At 40.4% G+C, this 24,644-nt stretch overlaps 3 protein-coding genes and 2 pseudogenes across 7 annotated transcripts in view; 1 reads left to right on the top strand and 4 right to left on the bottom strand.

Annotated features, from left to right (window-relative positions):
• The window catches only part of LOC115692070 (putative clathrin assembly protein At1g33340), a 36,303-nt gene extending 29,023 nt beyond the window's left edge, over positions 1-7,280 (bottom strand). The window contains exon 1 of the mRNA XM_056303922.1: positions 7,269-7,280. The gene's annotated coding sequence lies outside the window, so the exon portion shown is untranslated. The remainder of the gene's footprint in view (positions 1-7,268) is intronic.
• LOC115692065 (uncharacterized) lies at positions 3,522-4,876 on the bottom strand (annotated as a pseudogene).
• A 262-nt stretch (positions 7,281-7,542) lies between the features above and the next one.
• Positions 7,543-9,060, bottom strand: LOC115667742 (uncharacterized). Its single transcript, XM_030589286.2, has 2 exons — positions 8,529-9,060; positions 7,543-7,949 (listed from the first exon to the last, which is right to left on the bottom strand). The coding sequence occupies exons 1-2, from the start codon at positions 8,934-8,936 to the stop codon at positions 7,683-7,685; spliced, it is 675 nt and encodes a 224-aa protein (XP_030445146.2). The 5' UTR covers positions 8,937-9,060; the 3' UTR covers positions 7,543-7,682.
• A 982-nt stretch (positions 9,061-10,042) lies between these two features.
• LOC115668262 (uncharacterized) lies at positions 10,043-11,500 on the top strand (annotated as a pseudogene).
• Positions 11,501-17,263: 5,763 nt separating this feature from the next.
• LOC115692047 (SUN domain-containing protein 4) lies at positions 17,264-21,742 on the bottom strand. 5 transcript variants are annotated; one of them, XM_030618800.2, is made up of 5 exons: positions 21,330-21,740; positions 20,271-20,488; positions 18,396-19,651; positions 18,228-18,313; positions 17,264-17,537 (listed from the first exon to the last, which is right to left on the bottom strand). In XM_030618800.2, exons 2-5 carry the CDS (start codon positions 20,428-20,430, stop codon positions 17,288-17,290), a joined length of 1,752 nt encoding a protein of 583 aa, XP_030474660.1. In that variant the 5' UTR covers positions 20,431-20,488; positions 21,330-21,740; the 3' UTR covers positions 17,264-17,287. The 5 variants fall into 5 exon arrangements, with proteins under 5 accessions (XP_030474660.1, XP_056162002.1, XP_056162004.1 ...); XM_056306027.1 differs by lacking the exon at positions 21,330-21,740 and adding an exon at positions 20,967-21,322; XM_056306029.1 differs by lacking the exon at positions 21,330-21,740 and adding an exon at positions 20,861-20,879.
• Between the last annotated feature and the right edge of the window lie 2,902 nt (positions 21,743-24,644).

Consider the following 24,644-nt stretch of genomic DNA (forward strand, 5'->3'; position numbering starts at 1 on the left):
AATGAACACAACGATTTATCGCGCAATCATCGTAGCTTTTTCACAATTACCATCAAAGCTCAAACCGAAATTAACATTCCACCAAACAACCAAGTCAAAAGTACTAAGTAGATCATTCTAGCTTAGTCCCCAAAGTTTTCACATACATTGAAAAATGACCTGAACAAATCAAAGCTTTAGTTACCTTCAAAGCAAAATAATCAAGAAACATAAATTAACAACTCTCAACCTTGTAAGCAGCAAAACTAGTTTGATAAGATGAAGATGAAATACAATAACTCACCTTGTATATACTCGAAAAGATGAAATTAGAAGCTTCAAGAAAACATAAGAGTGAAATTCTTGTTTTCAATCGGAAGATTGGACAGTGAGCATCGAGAGAGAGATGTTGAGGACTTGAAGCATTTGGGAATGAAAGTATATGTCCAAGGGAAATGTATTTAGAGGCTTTCATGAGATACAAAACGATAAGAACAACTAACCATGGGTTAAAAGTAACGATAAAATTGGGTTAAAAACATGTGGTGAAAAATAGAAGTGATGTGGTCAAATTAAAATGCTACAAATGGCTTAAGCTTTTGGTTTCAAAGTAGATATTTTGATAATTTGTTAAGATATCAAGTAAATCAATATATAAATAAGGAAATCGGTGTCCAATTTAAACATTGATAAGTCAGTATAATATTTTAAACCCACTAAAACGTTTAGTAAAAATTACCGGATGCTAGAAATGACTCAACTCAGTAAATTTTCAACCTACCACTCATCGGATACGTAAACTCGAAGTGTATTAGTCTCTGTTAACAACCAATGTGGCATTACATTCCTCCACGCCATTCTAGATAATCCGCAATATAAATATTCATTAATTAACCCTAATGAAATCACTTTCTGAAAATTACAGGCTTGGAAATACAATTCAAGCCTTCCGCTGCTACCACATTAATAATTCAACTATAATTTTCACCTGTGACATTTATCGCATACATTTACTACTACAATAAATTATTGTAATTGGGTGCTGGAAAACACTGAAAGTGTTTAAGTAACTTAAGTGTGGTTGTAATATCTGTTGTATCGCTTTATCTATAATAAAATTCTTTACTGTTCTCCCCATGGACATAAGTTACACCAAACAAATCATGTGAATCTGGTGTCCGATTTATTTCCTTATTTGTCTATGTTGCTGTTTGATTTCTTGCTTTCACAACAATTTGTATGAGAGCTAGGCTTGGCCGAGTTGAGAGGAAGCGATGGTTATAGAAAAAGGAAAAGTGAGAATCGACGGATTTGATAGGAAGGATTTTGGTTTTTGGAAAATGCAAATTGAAGATTATTTCTACTAGAGGAGTTTGCACTTATCCCTGTGTGGGAAAAAAGCCAGAGTTGATGAAGCATGCTGAATGGGAATTGCCGAATAGACAAGTGTTGGGTGTTATTCGGCTAACGTTAGCTCATAACGTCTCGTTTAACATCATGAAAAGGAAGACCACTATGGGTTTGATGAAGACCTTGTCGGACATGTAAGAAAAGCCCTCTGTAATCAACAATGTCTACTTGATGCGACATCTGTTCAACTCAAAAATAGGCAAACGTGTGTCACTTGTTGATCATATCAATGAATTCAATGTAATTGTTAATTAATTGAGCTTAGTTCAAATTAACTTTGCAGATGAGGTATTTGCTTTGGTTCTAATTATCCCCATTGCTTGATAGTTAGAATATTATTGTTAGTAATTCCTCTGTTGCTGTAGCTGCTGAGTATGATAAGGTGCAAGTTTGATCTCCTGACAGATTGGATGCAATGGTGGTTTTGCTTTACCTATGGTAGAGGAGGTTGAGTCGGAAAATCCTTATGGAGCAATTGAAGGTGCAGGTGGAGTTAGTATTCTAATGAGGTCTATGGTTATAATGAAGTTCAAGCGTGGCTTGGACTTGGAAAATATCTGTGAGTCCTTGATGGGTTGTGGAAGAATAGCATCGAAGTTCAGCTTCTTACAAAGCAATTGTGACTTAGTTCAAACGTCGAATCCATGTAGAGATTGTTGAAAATGTCTCGAGTTTGAGCCAATAGGGAAAAGTTTCCTAATTTGAATAGGTTTCCTAGTTAGAATTGGTTTCCTATTTGAGTGGTTATCAAATTTGAGTAGGTTTTCTTTTTTGTTTCCAACTCTTATTTATATATAAAAGGTGTAACTTCTTGTGAAAAGTATTTGAGATGCGACTTTTTTGTGAATTACACCTGAGAGCTTTTAGTGTAAAAGCCAACAAAATCTTCTTCGTAAGATTTGTGCATTCCTCTGTAAGATCGAAATATTATTTCGTGAGGAATTGTTGGGCTAAATACTGTGAGGTTATTGGTTGTAATTGGAGGCTGGGAAATACTGAGAGTATTTGAGTAATTTGAGTATGGTTATAATCTATGTTATATCATTTGATCTATAATAGAATTCTCTACTGCTCTCCTGTCATAGGTTACACCGACTGGATCACATAGATCCGGTGTTCGATCTATTTTCTTGTTCTATCTATTTTACTATTCGATCGCTTGTTTCTACAACAATTTTGATACGTAAGTCTGAAGGGCCAGTTTGGATGCAGATTTTATCCAAATTGAAGGCCGTTAACCTCTCTGGTTCCTCTCCCAAAGTTTGCAGCAGATTATCAGAGGTTGGTCCCTCTATTGGAGTTCTCCAAAGGCTTGACACGTACTCGATTTGGGTGATGGCATGAAACTCAAAAGTCCTCCAGAAATCTCTCAAAGTTGTAAAACTCTGTGGCTGCTCAAGCTTTGGTAGATTGGAATTCTTAGAGGAGCTTGATATTAGTGAAACTGCTATAACCCAACTGCTTTCGACCTTGACTTTCTTAATGAAACTACAGATATTATCTTCTCATGCACTACAGATCATGATGCACTGAACTATAACAATCAGGTGCTTGGATGTCTCTTGTTGTAGGACTTAGCGCCTAAACTTTTCTTATTCGTGAGCTTAGTTGCTTCTAGCATTTGGAAAGAACTTTGATGTTGCTCTAGTGACTCGATCTGACATGGTGACTTCAAGGCTATATTTGTTGGACTTTAATTGGATATCATTTCTGAACAAACAGTTCATCTTATGGCAACGGGTTTCTTGAGCAAAGCACAGACTATGCTGCTTCTTATGGTTGTATATTGCTGGATGCGATTGATCCTCGGCCATTATGTATAATTTCAGACTGAATATGGAGATCTGCCAAGGACTATGTTTAGGATTAGGATCCCTTTAAGTCGTCTGAAATATTGCCAATGATCTCTGAATGGTGATTGTGTCTTGATTTAAAGGGATAAAATCTGATTCCACTAATCGAGAGGTGCTCTATATGTTTGAGATACATTGTTTGAGCATTTGCAGAAAGACTGTCATTGCATCATATGTCAAGTCAACGGTTCATGTTCTGGTATTCTTCTTTCGATTATTCTCTGTTGGAAAGAATATAGTTTTCAAGTATGTGGTGCTTTAGGAATTCTCTATTTATCATTCAAAGTAGAATAAAGAGTTTAGACTTGCCAATTACATTGTTTTCACCGGAAAGGATCAAGGAAACAGTTATTCAAAGAAAATAAATGAAAGTCTCCAAGGAAGAGAAGCCAGATGTGGTATCCTAAGTAAATATTGAGCCGATAATATCGATAATATCCCCCAAGCTGTCAAGTACTCCAGTCCCGGCCTCGGCGATTGTTTCCTTCACTGAATCGCAGTTGGTGTTGAGGCCGGGGAATTCGCTCACACCAGCCTCCAGAGCTTGGTGTAGGTGCTCACCAACTATGTCTGTTAGTCCATCTAATTGTTGAGCTATTGCCTCCCTCTCCTTGCATCCTTCTTTTATTGCTCCAAATAACAACCCAGTCGCAGCACCTTGCAGCACTGATAGTTGGAGTTCCTCCTAATCATCACCAACGAGAATGAAAATATTCATGAGTTATAACCCATCTAACCGATCTCATTTTTTTCTTACCAGACCTCGAGAGGGGCTAAGCTTGTTATTATGGCACCGGGTATCCCCTTGTTTAGTCTATCCCTTATTCCATAAAATTATGTACGTACACGAGATCATTTGACTTTGCATGCTGCTGATAAGTTCACTGCCTAGTAACCTGGTTATTGGTAAGCAATATGGCGATCGTTTCTGGAATTAGTTTATCTGTAGATGATAGAGCCACACGAGCTCTTACACTAGAACTCTGTATAGGCCTATTCTACCATTTTAAGTCGTGAACAAAGTCAATCGCAATGCAAGAAACATGCGGATTCAACATTATGTCCCACTCTTTCTAAAGATATCATTGACTAGATGTATTAGGATGAATGTAGGCAATTCTTACTCCCTCGCACCAGATGAACCCCTAGGTAAACCCGACAGCAAAACAAGATATTTTTCGTTGTAATTCTTCTTAGAGAGAATAACACTGAGTTTGCCGACTGAAACTAAAGAAGGAAAAGTAAAAGAAAACAGGAGGGTTTGCCCAGTTCAACTGTCGGAATCTCCTCCTATTCGGCAAGTCGTAATTGTCTACGAAAACTTTGTGTTGCGGGTGGTTGAAGGCCTTGTTGTGGTATCAAGTGGGGCAGACGTTGAAAGTCGGGTTGTTTGGCGACTTGCAGTTGTCGAAGCAGGGAAGGCAGGTATAGTACACACTCCTCAGGACGTCGCCGCAGTGAGAGCAGTCGCCTCTCGTGTCCATCAGATAGTACAGCATGCGTACGTCGTCCTGGTCAAGATGGCCCTTCCCGCCCCTGTCCGGCTGGCAAAACAGGGCCTTGGAAGTGCAGCGCTGCGACCTCTCCTCAACCAGGGTCACAAAAGTTTGGTAATCCACCTGGATCGCTTCCATTTAACTATACACTAGAATCAATACGAGCTACGCCGTATGTTTTCGTAAGTGAATCTGTGCAGTTTTCCTTTCTTTCTTTTTTTTAACATAATGGGTATTTTTTTATAAAAAAATTCACGCTTTTACAATTTTAGCCTTGACAAGAACTTTTATCAGAAGAATAAATTAAACTAGATAGCAAACAGGCATTATTTCCTTTAAAAGAAAAGAGATGGTAAATTTGGAAAGGCACAAACCTCGTATTTAGTTTAAATTATACATATACGTAACAATCTGTTCATGCTCTTCGTATGTGATTGACTTGTTTGGCCTGAGATCATGTTTATTCAAATTTAACGTGGCTTTTTCTCTTTCTACTGAGCTGCTTAGTCGGTACAGAACTCCTAGACAGACTTTGCGATTGCAATATAAATCTCATGGACCGCTTGCGATTGCACATTTGATTCCGAAACGCTAAGGCTGATTTGTGATGACTTCCTGACCGAAGCAAAAGACAAGAAGACTCCAAATTAAGAAATTTTCAAGTTGCCAACCTTCCCAATGATTTGACGCAGTCACTTCACTGGCCTTTGCCTCAGTCAACTCCTAGGAACTTGAAATTCATTGCTATGTAGACTTGAAAAAACAAAAGAAAAAGAAAAGAAGAAGACTTGACTTATTCGATGCCTCCCTGGGATGCAACTGAAATGACAAGCTTCTGGAAAAAAGTCAACGCGTGAGATGAAGACACGTGCACGAAATAACCGCATGTAATGGCACAAATGATTTTTAACTCGATGTGTAATATAATCCATGAATTTTAAATTTGTTTAATATGAAATCTGAACTTTAGCTCAATGTGCAATGCCGTCGCTAAATTTTTAATTTATTCAATATGATCATTAGACTTTTGATACATGCTAATCAAATTTTGACTTCTGAAGAATGTCCAATACCTCATTTTGGTAAGATTGGTAGTGTTTTGATATCTTTCCTATTTATGCATAATTGTTGAAATCTTATACTATCAAGATTATTTGTTCAAGATTGTAGCTTTGCGAGAGAAGTTCAAAATCCATAGAGGAAGGATGGGTGTTTAGCGATGGTGAGGGAACAGAGATGCCAAGTAAGTTTGTCTTGTGGCCTTAAAGGCAAGTGCATGGTGGTGAAGTCTGGAACGGCGGAAAATATTTTCCTAATCTTTTTCACATTTTAGCCGAACACCGGAAAATATTGTCATTTTCCCGAAAATAACTTCCCTGAAACATTTTCTGGAAATGTCCCCGCCTTCTTTGCGAATAACAAATGTTGTCAAAAAGATAATAAGATCAAATCTATGTCCCTTATTCAATATTTCTTATATGTGAATAATGCTAAAATCTTTTCTTGCCTTCCTTTAATTCCCTTTGTCCGCACGCTTGGTCCCTGCCCACCAGCTTAGCCAGATCCCTTTATCTTTTCTTTATTTTTATTTGCCCACATGTGCCTATAATTATTTCCTTGCCAAGAAAAAACATGGATTCAGCCCGTATCTTCCTCTTCGTACCAAGCGAATATATTAGCTCTTTTGCCTGGTGAAAATAAGATACCACATTAGCATTCCAAAGATAACTTCTTATTTTCTTTCCGAACTTGCATTAATATTCTCCACTTTGGCAATATCTATCCTTGTGAATTTCGGCCATAATATTCATGGGCTTGGTCGAATTCTTTTTACCGCGGGCACAGTCCGGATAGTTTTAATTTAGGCTCAAGGCCATCCTCTTAGACCCATCCACCGCTGGTCCAGTGTAAATGCAATTTTATGGGCCTATTTCTATCAATATTAAAAAAAATGCTCCTAAAATCTATATGTAGTTTTAACTAATATTTTTGTCTAGGGGTCGAGGTCGATCCCTAATTTTTATGCAATAAATGACTGAATAGTTGGTCAAAATTTAGGTGTCAACAACCAGACATGCCATGAACAAAGGAAGCTAAACAAGTAACTTTTTTCATAGGCCATAATGAAAGTTTTAAGATTCAATTGCACTTTCGTGATAAGTTTTAAGACTTAATTGCACTTTTTGAAAGTTTCAAGACTCAATAGTACTTTCGTGACAAGGTTTAGAACTTCTACCTAACGCACTTATCCCTTTTTTATTTTTAAAGTGCCGTCGACCCTCGTCACGCTTCAGATGTGAAGAAAAATCTAGGAGGACTTGAAGCTGGGCCTTTTTGAACTCCATCGGCCGTACGTCCGAATGGGCCTTTTTAACTTCTAGTTTTTTTAGTGGTCCAAGTAATGCAAGTTGGGTCCAAATAATGTAAGTTGACTTTAAGTGGGTGAGATGGTGCGACTAAACATTTTCTTCGGCCTTTATTCATCCATATGTATTTTGCTCCCCTTCTTTTGTTTTTTCCTAATTTATACTTTTATAAGAACAAACGCTTGAATTGTCGGCAAAAATTCATATGTCGACATGTCTTGATTTGAAGGGAAAAAGTTTGATTCCACTAATTGAGAGGCCTCTCTCTCTCTCTATGTTTGATATACGTTGTTTAAGCATTTGCAGAAAAAACTGTTATTACGTCAAATGTCAAGTTGACGGTTCACGTTCTAGTATTCTTCTCTCGATTATTCTCTGTTGGAAAGAAAAAAAAAAAACTTTCAAGTGTATGATCCTTTAGGAATCCTCTACTTATCATGCAAAAATGTCAAGGTAGAATAAAGAGTTTAGACTTGCCAATTCCATTGCTTTTCACCGGAAAAGTTCAAGGAAACAGTTATTCGAAGAACATAAATAAAAAAAAAGTCTCCAAGGAGGAGAAGCCAGATGTGGGTATCCTATTGCAAAAAGAAGCTGATAATGTCCGTGAATGTGTCTGCCAATCCATTCCCTGTCTCAGTGATGGCTCCCTGCACTGAATCGAAGCCAGGGTCGAGGAGGCCCGGGGCTTCGCTCACACCGGCCTCCGGAGCTTGCTCACCAGCCATTCCTATCAGTCCATTGAATTGTTCAGCTATTGCCTCGCTCTCCTTGTATCCTTCTTTTGTTGCTCCAACTAACAACCCAGTCGCGGCGCCTTGTACCGCTGATTGTCGGAGTTCCTCCTAATCATCGCCAACGAGAATGAAAATATTCATGAGTTATAACCCATCTAACTGATCTCATTTGTCTCTTTCCAGAGCTGGTGAGGGGCTAAGCTTGTTATTATGGCACCGGGTATCCCCTTGTTTAGTCTATCCCTTATTCCACACAATTATGTGCGTACACGAGATGATTTGCCTTTGCATGCTGCTAATTAGTTCGCTGCAAGTAACCTAGTTATAGGTAAACAATATGGTGATCGTTCCTGGGATTAGTTTATCTGTAGATGATAAAGCCACATAAGCTTTTACGCTAGAACTCTGTACAGGCTTATTCTATCAGTTAAGTCGTGAACAAGGTGAATCGCATCGCAAGAAACGTGCGGATCCAACATTATGACCCACTGTGTCTAAAAATATTATTGACTCGATGTATTAGGATGAATGTAGGCAGTACTTACTACCTCATACCAGATGAACCCCTAGGTAGACCCGAAAGCAAAACTAAGATCTTTTTGGTCGCAATTCTTCCTAGAGAGACTAACACTGAGTTTGCTGACCGAAACGAAAGAAGGAAAAGTAAAAGAAAACAGGAGGGTTTACCCAGTTCCGTTGTTGGAATCTCCTCCTTTGCAGCAACTTGTAATTGTCCACGAAAACATTATGGTGCGGGTGGTTGAAGGCCTTGGCACGATAACAAGCAGTGCAGACGTTGAAAGTCGGGTTGTTTGGCGACTTGCAGTGAGAGCAGTCGCCTCTCGTGTCCATCAGATAGTACAGCATGCGTATGTCATCCTGGTCAAGATGGCGCTTCCCGCCCCTGTCCAGCTGGCGGAACAGGGCCTCGGAAGTGCAGCGCCGCGACCTCTCCTCAACCAGGGTCACAAAAGTTCGGTAATCCACCCAGTTGTCGAACTGAGAGTCGACGCGTTCGTTGATCGCTTGGATGGCCTTCTTGAAGATACTGTTATCGCGGTAGTGCACTTTCGCAGCAGCCCTGAGTTCTTCCATTGAGCTCTTCTGTGAACAGATCGGTTAGATGGTTGTCTGTTGTTGATTTTGTTGTTGTTGTTGTTGTTAAAAATAATGATGACTACAAAGGCAAGAGCTTCCTGAAATAGATTGAAGTCTTGCTTGACCAAGTCGTAGTCAAAGTAAACGGTGTTTACCATTGCCCTGCAACTTACCAAGAAGTGACAAACGCAGACGTTATGACGTTCGAGCTCTTACATCAGACACGACACGGCAACTTGTTAAGGTCGTTATGGTTTTAATCTGCAAATGGTGTGACTATTTCAACGTCGTAACTTCCAATAGAAATTATGCTTGCCATTTGATCATGTATTGCAGACAATATTGAAAATAATAGGATTAAAATATCTCCCTCTAGATACTTACTTAAGGGTCAAGTTGAGATATTTAAGGAGCTTAATCTTAGTTCCAACGGGCTATAGGTGAAAGTGATATTGATAATCCGAAGATTTGACGTCATGCCGTATTTATTACAATCACTAGATATGACGCTTCTGTATAACTATATACTAGAATCAACGAGTGCTTCGCGATATATATTTTCATAAGTGAATTTGAGTAGTTTTCCTTTTTATTTTTCAAATAGTGTGTATTTTGCAATTTTAGCATTTGAAAAAAAACTTTTATCAGAAGAACATTTTGTTTAAATATACAGATACGTTACATTCCTTGGTGTGTAATCGGTCTATGCTCTTCACATGTGATTGACTTGCTCGGTCTGAGATCATGTTTGCTCGGTCTATGCTTTCTATCTCTCTCTGCCGAGCTGGCGAGTTTGAAAGTCGCTCTCCGGGGTTCATGGAAAAGGGTGCTGAGTCGATTCTAGTCTCCTAGACGACCAGACGACTTGCGATTGCCGAAGCATAAGTAGAGAGACTTGCCAACCTTCCAAAGATTTGCAAGTCACTGGTCTTCTCCTCATTCGACTCCTAGGAAGTTGCCATACCATGTTATGCAGACTTTGACGCATTCAATGTCTTTCTGGGATGTAACTGAAATGCGTGGGCTCGAGAAAATTCAACACGCTCGAGATGAAGACTCATGCATGATATAACCACAAGTGGAAAATATAAGAGAAATAAGATGCAACTTAAGAGTATAAAGCAGCAGAGGGCTAGTTTTGCAAAACATACAAGAACACACATTACCAGTAGCATTGCAATGGAAGACATCCGTTTGGCTGCTTCATTATTCTTTGAGCAGAACCCGCAATCGAAGAACATTGCACTGACCGAATTCTCGACCTTGACCCAGACCAAACCAGGCTGTGTCACCAAGAAGGCCTTTGACGAGCACCTCCGGCAGCGTCTGCCCGGGTGCTCGAGTAGCAACTTGGCGGCCGAGCTCGACGACGACTGCGACGGTTATCTCACGTTTCAGGACTTACTCATATACCGCTACTTGTTCCAGACAAGGCCGGTCTGCCGCCATTGCAAGGCAATTGTTAAGCTCGTCTTCTACACCTGTCTTCAGTGCTTAATTCGCAGATGAGTCGAAACCGCCGACCTATGACCTCTGTCCGAGATGCTACCTCGGGAACAAGTTCTCTCATGCGCACAATCTGTTCGTCAGTAACAATGCCATGGTCAACAATGTCCGGAAGCCGCCGAAGGATGTTTCGGTATGTGTCGTAAACGTTGCCTTTAACTCCCATCTTCTCTTCTCTCAGTTTGTCAGCTTCTTAAGATCTTCGTGGCCCGTTACATATATATATCGGCAAAAGTACACCACAAGTGCCATAACTTATGTACGGAGATCACTTTGGTGCCATAACTTTTTTTTGGATCACTTTGGTGCCAACTTTTTTGAAAAACGATCACTTTTGTGCCAATGCTGACATGGCCGCCGGAAATCTGACGTGGCTCTTTTTTTATTAATTTCCGATGCTGACATGGCTCGCCGGAAATCTGACGTGGCTCGCCGGAAATTTGACGTGGCTCTTTTTTTGGCCGGAATTTTGGCCGGAGTCACTAAAGTGATCTTTTTTCTCCGATTTTGACACCAAAGTGATCCGAAAAAAAGTTATGGTACTAAAGTGATCTCCGTACACAAGTTATGGCACCAATAGTGTCCTTTTACCTATATATATCCATCTCAAAGCGCTAAGTATATTTTACAAGGTGGGCCTAACTTTTATTTTAGTGAAAGGATGCAAGCAGAAGGTAATATTGAGATTGTTTGAAGTACCGATACCATTCGCTGCATTGTCACTAGAGAAGTTGTTCTAGTAAGGAACCAAATCCATTCATCGAATTAAACCGCGAACATGAAGTCATCCCTATTGGGGTCTATGTAGTGATCCCAATTATCTCGACTGCCTTTATACGTAGCTATGACTTGAGCGAATCTACGTCCTCTCGGTTAGGACATAGAGCTCCACGAATTTGATGCGAAAACCGGCAGAAAAGGCTAATAAATTTTCGATGTTGTCGCTTTTTTGACAGATTGGGGCAAAGGTGGCGACGACAGTGGGAGTTGGATAGGCCTCTAATGCTCTGGGCAAACAAGTCATTGACGCATTCTTGCCTGGCTCAGGCATTTGAAGAAGTGCTCGACCTAGAGGTGGCCACGGGCCGGTTTTGGCCCGGAACCGGCCCGGTCAAACCCGGGCCCGGCCCGTTGACCGGGCCCGCGGTTGGAACCGGAGCCGGCCCGTGGCATACGGTCCCGGTTCCGGTTCCAGGAAAATTTGAACCGGCCGGAACCGCCGGTTCCGGCCGGTCTCAAAAAAAAAAAAAAAAGAAGCTGCAGGTGCAGGCTACAGCACAGCCTGCAGTGCAGGCCATGCTGCAGCGCTGCAGCAGCCTGCAGGCCCGCAGGAGAACGGGCCAACGGCCCAACCAAAAAAAAAAAAAATAGATTTATTTGCAGCAGGGCCTGCAGACGTGCAGGCCCTGCTGCGCCGCAGCACCTTGCGGCTGCGGCGTGCGGCCCGTTGGGGCAACGGTCGGCTACACCCCAACGGGCATTTTTTATAATTAAAAAAAAAAACACACATAATCGTTGCAAAATTTGCAACGGTTATGTTTTATTTTTTTTAATTCTAAATTTTCTTCTATTTTCCTATAAATTCTCTCAAATTCTCACAATACACACACAACAATTCTCTCCAATTCTCTTCTCTCAAGTCTCAAATTTTCTCAATACTCGAAATTCTCTCAAATTCTCTGAAATTCTCTCAATTTTCTCAATCCACGCAATTCTTTCTTAATTCTCCCAATTAATCCGCTCAATTCTCTCAATCCATTCGAAAAATGGCAAGTGGAAGTCGAGTGCCAACTAGCAAAGGTAAGAATATCGCGACGGAATCCCATCATTCTTTTGATCCTCGTGAATATGCAGATTTTCAAGATGATGAAATCAACATTTTTCACGATGTGGAGCGCGTCCCGACGCAAGAAAGTTTTCATCCTCCTGCTGAAATATCTACAACAAAGGAAGCGGAACGGGAATTTACATCCGACATTTGGAATCACTTCACGAAAATGGAAAGGTTTGATATCGGTCAAAAAAGGTATGATATAATTTGTAAATATTGTGGAAAAATATATAAATATACAGGTGGACAAGGATATGGAACATTTAAACGACATCTTATGAGCAAACATCCAACTGAAACGGGAATCGATATCGGGCAACAACAAATTTCCGAGTACGTCAATCCTAACACTTCCCCTTTATTTCGTTTTAATGAAAAAACTTATAAGGAAGAATTAGGCAAATTTATTTCCGTTGAGCATTTAGCATTTAATTTTGGAGAAAGATTTGGTTTTAATGAATTTGTACAAAAAGCATGTGCTCCACAAGCAAAACGTGTTTCTAGAAATACAACTAAACGAGTAATTAAAGATCTTTACAAAAATGGAAAAAATGATTTACAAAACTTTTTTATGCAATTTAATGGATGCGTGCATATAGGTAGTGATATTTGGAGTGATCATTGGCAAAATCATTCTTACATGGGCATAACATGTCATTGGATAGATGACGAGTGGATTATTCAAAAAAGAGTTATTGCATTTAGAGTTTTCGATGATCATCATATGGCAAATAATATTTATAGACTAATTAGGCAAGTTTTAGAAGAATATTATTTGCTTAACAAAATTTTTTCAATTGGTTTTGATAATGCCGCAGCAAATACCGCTTCAATTGCCGAGTTAGAAAATATTTGTAAACCCGCTTTTGGCGGAAAATTTTTTCACAATAGATGTGCTTGTCATGTTTTAAATTTATGTGTACAAGATGGTTTGAAAACTCTTGATATTTTTCTTCAACCAATAAAAACGGCGATTCAAGTTTTATGGAAACACCCCAAAAAAAATGAAAGAATGGGGTAGATTTTGTAGAGATAATGGCAAAAAGCCAAAAAGATTTCCAAGAGATGTTCCAACTCGTTGGAATTCTACTACTTCCACTTGCTTAGTAAATCTTTAGCATATAAAGATTTATTATGTGCATTCATTTCTAATAATATACCTGAGATTAATTTATACCCACAAGAGTGGCATATTTGCCAAAAAATTTTAGATCTTTTAAAGGTTTTTAATGATGCAACTTATACTTTGTCTGGTGTTTATTATCCTACTACACATTTATTTTTAGTATAGTGTACTAATATTGTCGGAACTTTTGATGAATATGAAAATGATGTTGAATTACAACATACTGTAGTTGCAATGAAAATGAAATGGCTTCATTATTATAGTGAAATTCCCATGATTTATTTAGTTGCTTGTGTTTTTGATCCGCGTTGCAAATTGGATGGCTTAAATGATTTTTTGCGTGCGTATTATCAATGTTTACATTATGATGTGACAAATGTTATAACCATAGTACGTGAGGTTAAAAACGTAGTAATAGAATTATATAATGAATTTTATACTAAATATAATTTAGGTGATATTAGATCTTCTCAATCTACGGAGATACAAAATGACAATACATGTAAAATTAGTAGAGGGTACCAATTTTTATTACATAGACAAAAAAAACAAAAGGGAGTAATAGGAAATATTTATGAATTAGAGAGTTATCTAACCATTTTATTTGAGTTTACTGAAGCCGAAGGTGGTACAGATTTTTTTATTTTGGATTGGTGGAAGAGGCACGCAAGCCAATACCCAATACTTTCTCTTATTGCAAAACAGATTTTTTCAACCCCTTGTTTTACAGTTGCGGTCGAACAAGCATTCAGTGCCGGAGGTAATATTTTGAACGAACATCGTTCAAGATTATATCCAGAATCAGTGGAGATGCAAGCTTGTGTTGCTGATTGGACGAAGGCTCAATACCGGCAACAAAGAGATAGATCGGAATAATGAATCCGAATTCTTTAACGACGGAGATACTACCGCTACCACTATCGGTACTTGGAACGGGTAGTGACGATTGAGGGTAAAAGAACTATTGGAGTTGGCAAATATTTCGGGAACTCTTGTTTCTCATACCGGGTACGCCCACGTGAGCTTAGGGAAACCGAAATATAATCCGACGATATGTGACCTTTGGTCCCCTGCGCACGGAATGCTTAGGTTTTGGGATAATTTTAGGGTATATATATTATACTCCTTTTTTTTTAAGATCGTTGTAACGAATTGTAATGTGCTTAATGATAATTTATTAAGTTGAAGGCTTGAAGCCCTCTCTTTCTCTCTTGTCTTTATGTCCCCAAATTTGAGTACAATTTACATTTTAATCACAATTTATATTGAATAATGTTCTATCACAAGAATAGTATTTTTTTTAATTTTTTTATTTTCATTTCTGTTTTTCCTTTTCTGTTTTTCTTCTTTTTCTTTTCCTTTTCCTTTTCTGTTTTTCCTTTTTCTCTTTTGTCTTTTTCCTTGTTTCGTTTTTTAAAATTATAATTTATTTTTTTTTTCTTCCTCCGCGGCCGCCGGCGGCCATGGCCGGGGCGCGGAGGTCGCGGCGTCGGGCGAGGGGCCTCGCCGGCGTCGGGCGAGGCCCCTCTCGGGCCGGGCGGCCGGCCTCGCCGGGCCCGAGGCGAGGCTCGGCCTCGCACGCAGCTGGCGAGGCTCGACCTCGCCGGCGTGCGGGCGAGGCCGCCTCGCCGGGCCGGGCGAGGCCGGCCTCGCTCGACGCCGGCAAGGCTCGGCCTCGCTTGTACGGCGAGGCTCGACCTCGCCGGCGCCGGGCGAGGCCGGCCCTCCGGCGAGGCTCGACCTCGCCGGCGTGGCGAGGCGGCCGGCCTCGCCCGGCCCTGGTGAGGGCCGGCCTCGCCCGACGCCGGCGAGGGCCGCCTCGCCTAGAGGCCGGCGACCTCCGCGCCGGCCCCGGCTATGGCCGGCCGCGGAGGAAGAAAAAAAAAAGAAAAGGAAAAGGAAAAGAAAAAAAACAGAAAAAAATAGGAACCGGCCCGGAACCGTACGGTTCCGGTTCACACTTGGCCACGAACCGGAACCGGTCGGTTCCGAACCGTGGCCACCTCTAGCTCGACCACTGAACGAAGAACTACATATCGAGTATTTCGCAACGCTCAATATAGTCCCTGGAGATTCAGAATAGGAAGGGCCATCATCGATGTGTTCTTGAATTTCTTTGACAAGCGAGTAGTAAAATAGAAGAATTGAAAATCCGATTATGCTTTTAATGGGTACAGTGTTGTTGGTATTTTGTATTCGTAAACTTGGCGTTTAATGGCTGTGTATTATCATTGTGAAGATTCGGACTGCACTTTCCTGTTTTATTTACTCCTTTCACGTAGACATGGCCACGGGCCGGTTTCGGCCCGGTCAAACTCGGGCCGGCCCCTTTAACCGGGCCCGCGGTTCGGAACCGGAACCGGAACTGGCCAGTGGCCATGTCTACGTGAAAGGAGTAAATAAAACGGGAAAGTGCACTTCAAATCTTCGCAATGATAATACACAGTCATTAAACGCCAAGTTTACAAGTACAAAGTACCAACAACACTACCCATTAAAAGCATAATCGAACTTTCAATTCTTCTATTTTACTGCTCGCTTGTCAAAGAAATTCAAGAACACATCGATGACCCCTCCTATTCTGAATCTCCAGGGACTATATTGAGCGTTGCGAAATACTCGATATGTAGTTCTTCGTTCAGTGGTCGAGCACTTCTTCAAATGCCTGAGCCAGGTAAGAATGCATCAATGACTTGTTTGCCCAGAGGCCAATTCAACTCCCACTGTTGTCGCCACCTTTGCCCCAATCTGTCAAAAAAGTGACAACATCGAAAATTCATTATTTAAATTTTTTTTATAAAACAATTTGAACTCTAATTGCCATGCATTGTAAGTGCATTGATCTCTAATTACAATGCTTGGCTTGGGTGTATTGAACTCTAATTACAAGGCTTGGCTTAGCTTTTTATACACAATAATTCTAATGCCTCTTCGTTCCCATTCGATGTGGGACTCTCAGCTTGCCTTGAACACCTTCAATGTGAGACTCTTGGCTTGTCTTCGTGCAAATGTCAAGAGTCCCACATCGAATGGAAATGAAGAGACCATCAAAGGAGTTGTGTATAAAATCCAAGCCAAGCCATGAGCATGTGAAGTTGTATGCCTTTTGTGGCTATGATCCTTTGCTTGTTAAGAACAAAGGGTTCCATTTGACCGCCTAGAATCGGATCGGACCATTGGTTCCGTTTCTAGTTCTATGATTTGCCGGTCCGGTTCCTAGTTCTAAAATTAAGGGACCGGTCTTACCGGTTCGGTCCGGTTCCGCTATCGATCACCCCTACAATTTACATTTTAATTACAATTTATATTGAATAATTCATTATTTCATAATTTTATAATTCATAATTTTTTTTATTTCATAATTTATTTTTTAAATTTTTAAATTACGAACCGAAACCGGCCGATTCGAAACCTCACACATGGCCACGAATCGGAACCGCCGGTTCCGAACCGTGGCCATGTCTACTTTCACGCCTTCGTTAGTCCCTGAGTTTCAATTTCTCTGTAGAGTACAGATCTTCTAATCAGCCATTTATAATGGCCGTAATTCTTCCTTTTATTGCTACATTGCATCTATATGAATTGTTAGCCCTCTTATTGCTACATTGCATCTATATGAATTGTTAGCGACGATTAACAATATCCTTTTCTCAATAATTTCTCACGAAAAGTGACGATAATTATTTGACAATGCAAGATAAGGTTCATTTTCCAGTAGTTTGCCTAGTAGGGAAGTCATTGTACCCAGTTTGTCAAATGTCTTCCTTGGAAAGTTGGACGTAAACATTGATTCTTACATAAACATGCGCAATGCTTAAAAAATTCTAAGTGCACACCATAAATGCCATGAACAGAGGAAGCTGAATAAGTAAATTTTTTCCTCGGCTATAATGAAAGTATGAAAATTACAGTGCTACAGCTGAACAACAATAAAAGCCAGGAAGAGCTCATGCAACAAAATTTCCCGGGCTTGTCTGTTGTATGAACGCTAAACAAAACTCTAGAAACACCCACCGCCGCATCTATACATAGCCTCACAACTGCTACTAAACCGAAGATAAAGCACACCATAAATGCTACGATACCCTTGTTCTCCATTGATGTTTGATCCTTCCGCACCATCTCGACCTCAGATCTGCGAATCGATGGAATTTCTTAAGTCTCAGTTAAGCCATGCATTGACACAATGATTGGATCCTGCACTAATGCTATTGAGAATGTATATCAAGCAGATGCATGCCAGCCTCGCACAAACAGGTTCTAATTCAATAAACGCAGCAAAGTTACATGTCAATGTGGGGTATGATTACTTCCTAAACTTCGTCACAAGTGAAAGACTGAATCTTTATTTGTAAGTCATTTATTGTAATTTGATTCATATTTCATGAATTAAAGTGAGATTATATGCTTAACTTGTTCCAGTCTCATCAATTCTTGCAATTCAATCTTTTTTGTCAAATTTTTTCATGGAGATAATGAAAAGTAAATGTCATAATCGTATTCTTAATGAGAAATCATTGTAAAAATATTCCATGTCTGAAGTTCCTTAAACAGAACAAGAATTAAGTCATGCGAAAACCCATGCGTTTATAACTAGTTTTATTTCAGACACGTACTGCCAATCAATGCTTGGGGAAAAAAAAAAAACAGAAAATCTTTGCAGGATGCATTACTAGGAACACTACGTTTGCTAGACTTTCTTTTCCTTCTTTCGCCGTAAAGGTTTGCAAAACTCAAGTTATGCCATGATGGGAGAAAAATCTCGCATCTACAAGCTGACTAACGATGATCAAGTAAATGAAAAGGCTAAGTTTAGAATAGAAACCTGAGGACAGCATTATCCTTAACCAGGTTATCAAGCTGCACGGAAACAATAGTTTTCCAAGCTACAAGATCACCAACATCTTTATTCTGCAACCAAACATTAAGGATTAGCTGAAGTGAAAGCAACACCCAGAAAAGGAAAGAAAAGGAATATGTTTGGCTCACGGACCGTAGCCTCCTTCTCATCCAGGAGAACTCTAATATCTGATCTAATGTTTTCCAGAAGTAGATTCTTGTCTCCAATATCCTTGTCAAGTTCTTTGAAAATATTGCCGTATCTAGAATTCAAGTCCTCCAGGTAACGCTCCAAAATAGACAAATTCACATCTAGGGAGTGGACTTTTTGCATCAAAATCTTCATGACAGTGTCCCCAGGCATTCTGCCAATTTGCTGACGCCCCTCCTCTACAGAGTCACGTGAATTCTTGTAAACGTCATGCTTTACATTGATTTGTTCCGGCATAATGTCAGGTTCCATTACATGAGCCAGATCTGAGTAGAAATCGTCAGCATTAGGTGATTCTGGCTGCTTTGATTCTGCTTGTTTCTCGTTATTTTCTTCCTGATTGGCAAGCGAGTTTTCCGGAACAGAAATCAAATCCTCCAACATTCTTTCAACGGCATCAACTCCATAAGCCTCAAGTATGCTCAATGTACAGTAGAATTCATAGCCATGGTGACTTACGAGATTCAACTTCAGATATCTCACCCATTTTGGTTCGGGAAGAGCAAATCTCTGAGCCTGTTTGACATTGGCGGCAGTAAAATTCCCAAGGTTGATCCATGTGTCTGTAGGGTATACCAAACTGCCAAGAAGTTCAAATTCTTTGAGATTGGAAGAATAATGCTCAAAATTTGCAATTTCAATTGTATCTACCAAGGTTTCTTCTGAAAGTTCGATGACAACAAACTTCCCTTCTGCAGAACATGGGTTTCTCAGGTATTTGTCCTTGTCCCGGCATAGGATATTCAAAGCACCCTTAGCTTCTTTGTTATAAGCCAAGACCTTTGCTCCTTTTGCAGCGGAAGCATAATTATATTCTGCACCCCCAGGCTCCACCCTGTGGGTGATGCCTTCAGACGTACCGGTGCCTGATTTGCTTTTAGAACTGTAACTCTTGCTCTTGAACTCATCAAGACCAAGTGGCACTGCACGAGATAGGCGGTCTGTAGCCATGGTATCTTTTCTAGATACATAATTTGAGCCTAAACTTTCTGTCTCAGGGGACTCTTTAGTAGATGGGGAGTTGCGTGTATTTCCTTCAGCAGAATGACTTTCGCCCTTGGGAACCTTGAATCCAGCATCATCATTGCTATCAACAGAAGATTCTGACACCGGTCTATCAATATGTCCAATATGTTGATGATGTCCCGACGTTGCCTCAGCCCAAGGTGATGTGGTTGGTGGAGGCTCCTCGGATCCATCTGAAACCAGAGTAATGACAAGGACAATCTCTTAAGACAGAAGACTTGGAGCAAGTTCCTAAGACTATTTATGATAAGAGCAAGAATGAGCTCAAAAGAAAATACATCTATAGCCCAACTGTAGGATAGGGGTAGCTCTTGTGCAATAAGTTGTAAGAGTAACAGATGTTAGTACTTCCTATCAGTTTGTCCCACATTGTGTGCTATATACTTCCATTTTCACGCCACTACTTGTAACCAGAAGTTATAATGGGTATACAGCATTCCACCTATCAGAGGTAGACGCATAAAAACTTGATGTGTTCATAGACTTACTAAATCTAACTCTGAATCCACAAATATATGCCTGATCTGTACATAGACACACAAACTGCATTTATAGCCTCCAATGCATTTCGACATGAATATCTCCGCTGAATTGAAACAGTGGCCCATCAATAATCTCACCGAGGGAAGAGAAGAGATGATTTCAATTTCAGAACACAACCTAGGGCTCGAAATGATCTTTCATGAAAACAGTGGGTACTGCACTCATTTAAGATTCCATTAGAAAACAGTAAAGAAAGTAAATTAAAAAATCAACCATGTGACACAAAAATAATGGAATTCAGAAGTTTACGTCTGTAGCCATCACCACGGCTGATCCATAAGCTGACAAGGAGGACGAGGCCCCATAGAACAAACACTAATGACAAAGAAAGTTTGTAAAATCGACTTCGACAACTCATCGCCCTGTCTAAAGCCCTCCTTTGCAGAAGAGCTCTGCGTGATCTCTGCATCGGGCATCAAATCCAATCAATCTTTGCGCTCTAGGATGAGAAAATAACAAAGAATGTCCTGCAACAAATGCAAGCATCCCGTTTAGTTCCGCAACACAAGAAACAGAAAAGAAAAAAATTCTTTCTTTTTTCGGTGAAGCTGACACATAGAAGAAAACTGGCATCTAAATGGGGAAGGAGAGTAAGCAAAGCTCACTTCAGAGGCAGATGATCTAGTGGTGAAATTGATCACTAAAGCCTAAAGTTTCGAGTTAGATACGAACCGATTGCAGAATCAGCTATTGCTCTGACTTATAAATTCATTGGGCAGCTCACAGTTTGTTGCATTCCCCCTCTAATAAAAAGACAAAATCTACTTGAACGTCAAGTAAAACTAGGCTTTAAACAGAAGGAATGACAGATATGACCGGGAAATCACTAAGTCTGCAACCTTTTCTTGAAGTAGACGAGAAAAACTTCAACAGAGCACTGCACACGGGAGTCCAATTGCCACCAGAATCAAAAGACTGAACATGAAAAGAAGGAAAAAAAAAAACCTTTGCAACCAAATAGCATCGGTTCGAAGTTTCAATTTTCCTAGGAACTAGAAGACCGATCATCATCGTCCTAAAAGAAGCACACCCATCATCCGCATCCATGCGAAAGCACCCATCAATCTGATCTCCACATAGCATTTCAAGAAACAAAAACTGGGGCAGGGCCCGTCGACGGAGGCGGAAATCATGTCGGCAGATCTCAGTGACTGCGATGTCAACTTCAATCGCTTCCCGAAAGAGCAAAACCCAATGTCCTAACCGACGCAAGACAAGACCGGGCAAGACCGATCTCCGGCACGCGACACAGCTCAGGAATGACCAGAATTCGAAACTCTCGGAAGGACTCAGTCCGGCGCAAATCACCTGGGCTTGCCGAATCGGGGACCCTCGGTCTCCGGTCGATCGCCGGCGGGGAGGGGGGGCGGGGGAGCGGGGATTCACATGCGGAGCTCCGGCGAGATCGGCGGGCGGAGGGCCGCTATCGGAGCAGCGGGCGGGGAGCCCGGGGAGGGAGCTGGGCAGCGGGGATCCTTGGCGTTGGCTGGTGGGTTTGTCGCCGCGCTCGGATTCGTCCTCGCTCTCATCTTTTTCCCTTCCGTTTTCCCCGTAACGTTCGCCTCGGGGGGCAAATGGGATGCTCCTCGTGCTTCCGCCGGACGCGTCCCCCGTTTTCAAATCGCGTTCGCGTTTGAAATCTCTGTCTCTCGATCTCGAGATTGGATTTTACTCCATTCTACTGTTACTAGTCTCTCTCTGTCTCTCTCTCTCTCCATCTGTAGTGCGTGTATGTATATGTACAGGAGGTGAAACTCTAGGCTATGAACGACAAACATGTATTGATGGGTGTTGGAAGACGAGGATTTCTTTCCTTTCAAGAGGGCTCAATTCCCTAAAAAATCCCCAACTTTACCCTTTGTCTCAATTATATCCCAAATTTTTTTTGTCTTATAAAAACCTCAATTTTATTTGTCAAATCTACATTTTTTGTCAATTTTTTAATATTATTTTTTATTTTTCGAATTTTTATTTTTCTTTTCTTTCTTTTTCCTTTCCTTTTCTTTTTTTGTTTGAAACTCTAGGCTATGAACGACAAACATGTATTGATGGGTGTTGGAAGAGGAGGATTTCTTTCCTTTCAAGGGAAATCCTTGACATCCACAACAACGTGGCATGCCCTTAATTGTCTCAACCCGTGTGTCAAAAAATCCGTGGTTTCTATCTCACTAATTTGCTATCGAACTTCTTCATCATTTTTAGAAGACCCATTCCATTAGAATTATCAAGTCCAGTCGACGAAGGTGAAACAAAAAAAAAAAGAAAAGGAAAGGAAAAGAAAAGAAAAGAAAAAATAAAAAAATTCAAAAAATAAAAAATAATATTAAAAATTAATAAAAAAAAGACCCGTGTGTGAAAAATCCGTGGTTTCTATCTCACTAATTTGCTATCGAACTTCTTCATCATTTTTAGAAGACCCATTCCATTAGAATTATCAAGTCCAGTCGAAATGTGAAACAATCGGCAGGAAGAATCACAATAATGAGAAATTTCACTTTCGTTGCGAGCGTTTTTGCTTCGGGGAGTCTTTATCTTGTAGGGTTGCGGGTTATTATCGAAGAGGGGGACTCGCCGTGTCCTGATTTTATTGTTGAACATTGTAAATAGAGTAAAAAAAACTCAATCATGCTGATCTAGAATAAGATTTGTCTTGCTTATGATGATTGGGTAAGAGTAATATTTTTTTTTTATGAATTGACATGGAACGATGCAGATGACACTATCTTGGTAGAGACCCTTTGAGAATTGAAATCTCACCTAAGGAGAAGTTGTAAAAAAGAAAAGAAAAGAAACCGGCTACGAGGAGTTGACTAAAGGCAATGAGTTGGAGGAGGGGTGAAGTGGGATCTAGCCGCGTGGCAGCCAGCGAATCACCGGCCCATCTTTATCGACCCTGCCGGATGTCGTGAATACAAAATTGAAGGACAAGTCTATCCTCGAGTAAAAATATGTTTCTATTCATCGTTGGATCATTAATATAATAATTAATATTAGGATTACTCGAAGTGGGATTAACTCCAATAAGAATATATAAATGAGAAGGAGTTGTCTCCACGTCAGAAAGAGCTCCACGCATTGCTGAATGATTGATTGCCGGAAAATCAAAGATTATATATGTATAATATTCCCAATCCAACCAAAGTAGCAAAATAAAAAAAAAAACATTACAAACCTAAATTAATGTTCCTTAATCCGGGCCATGTAATATTTAGTTTTTAGAATTTGAACGACAAATTTTAGGGATAAGAACGGCATAAATGCCATAGTTGTATACCGATTACTTAAGTGTCATAACTTTCTTTTCGCTCACTTAAGTGCCACATTGAAGTAAAATTGATCATTTGGGTGCCACTTCTGACAAATTGTCCTACATGGATTTTTTGTATTTTTTTTTTAAAATTTTTACGATTTTTTTATTTTCTTTATTTTTTTCTGTGTGTCGGCCACAAAGGCATCGCCCTTGACTGGCGGGGACACGAAGGCCCTAGGCGAGGCCATCGCCAGCTACAGGCAAGGGTCTTCACTGCAAGGCCGCCTCACCCAGGGCCATTACGGCCTCACCAAATTTGCGTGAAGCTGGCGGCGGATTTTCCGACGAGGCAAATTGTCGATGGCACTTAAGTGATTGATTTTTCAAATTTATGACATTCAAAGTGATTGATTTTTCAAATATATGACATTCAAGTGAGCGCCGTACAAAAGTTATTGCACTATTGTTGTTCTTATCCCGCAAGTTCTATCGTTAGATGTGAGGCACACAACTTGAGATTAAATTAGGGGTGATCGGTTCTCGGTCCGGTCTGATCCAATCCAAGAACCGAGAATCGGACCGGCTAATCTTGGGACCATGGATCGGACCGGCTAATCCTGGGATCGTGGACCGGACTGACCAATGGTGGATCCAGTCCGGTTCCAATGGGACCAATCACTTATTGGTAAAGACGAAAGGGAATTGGGAAAATTAGATTAGACTTTCTATTTTTTTCAAAAATTTTAAAATGTAAATAAATATATATATGAAAAAATTAGAAATATATATTTATCGATCCGAGCTGGTCGGTCCAGTTTCCACCCTAGAACTGGGAACCGGATCGCTCGAAAATCGGTTCCATTTTTTGGAACCGGGAACTGGATCGATATTTCCGAGAACTGGACCAAACTGGTCGGTCCGGTCCGGTCCCGGTTTGGGCGGTTCATCTTGCTCACCCCTAGATTAAATTATAAATTGCCAAAGCTCAAATACCAAAGAGTCAATGTACTGACGTGGAGGACGTGGCGATGCCATGTGATGGTCAAGTGACTCCACCGACACGGAGGCGAGACGTCGGCACATTGGAGCGGCCTTCGGGAACGTGGCTTTTCATGCGCATGAGCTGGAGGCCGCACAGAATTTCCGGCAATTCCGCCTTCCGATTGGGCTGTCACCCTTTTACACGACCGAAAGGACAAAAAATTTGAAAAAAAATAACGATCGAATTATAAAAATCTGAAAATCTAAATTTGAAATATGCAAAATTAATAACTTTAAAAAGGGGACATCCCTTTAACCTAACATGACTGAAAGGGTCATGAAATAATTATAAAGAAAATATGTTTTTGTGTATATATACAAAATATGTCAAA

The sequence above is a fragment of the Syzygium oleosum genome, unplaced genomic scaffold (assembly GCF_021117445.2).
Source record: "Syzygium oleosum isolate NSW1041296 unplaced genomic scaffold, Sole_v2.1 Sole_v2.02, whole genome shotgun sequence".
NCBI lineage: Eukaryota > Viridiplantae > Streptophyta > Magnoliopsida > Myrtales > Myrtaceae > Syzygium > Syzygium oleosum.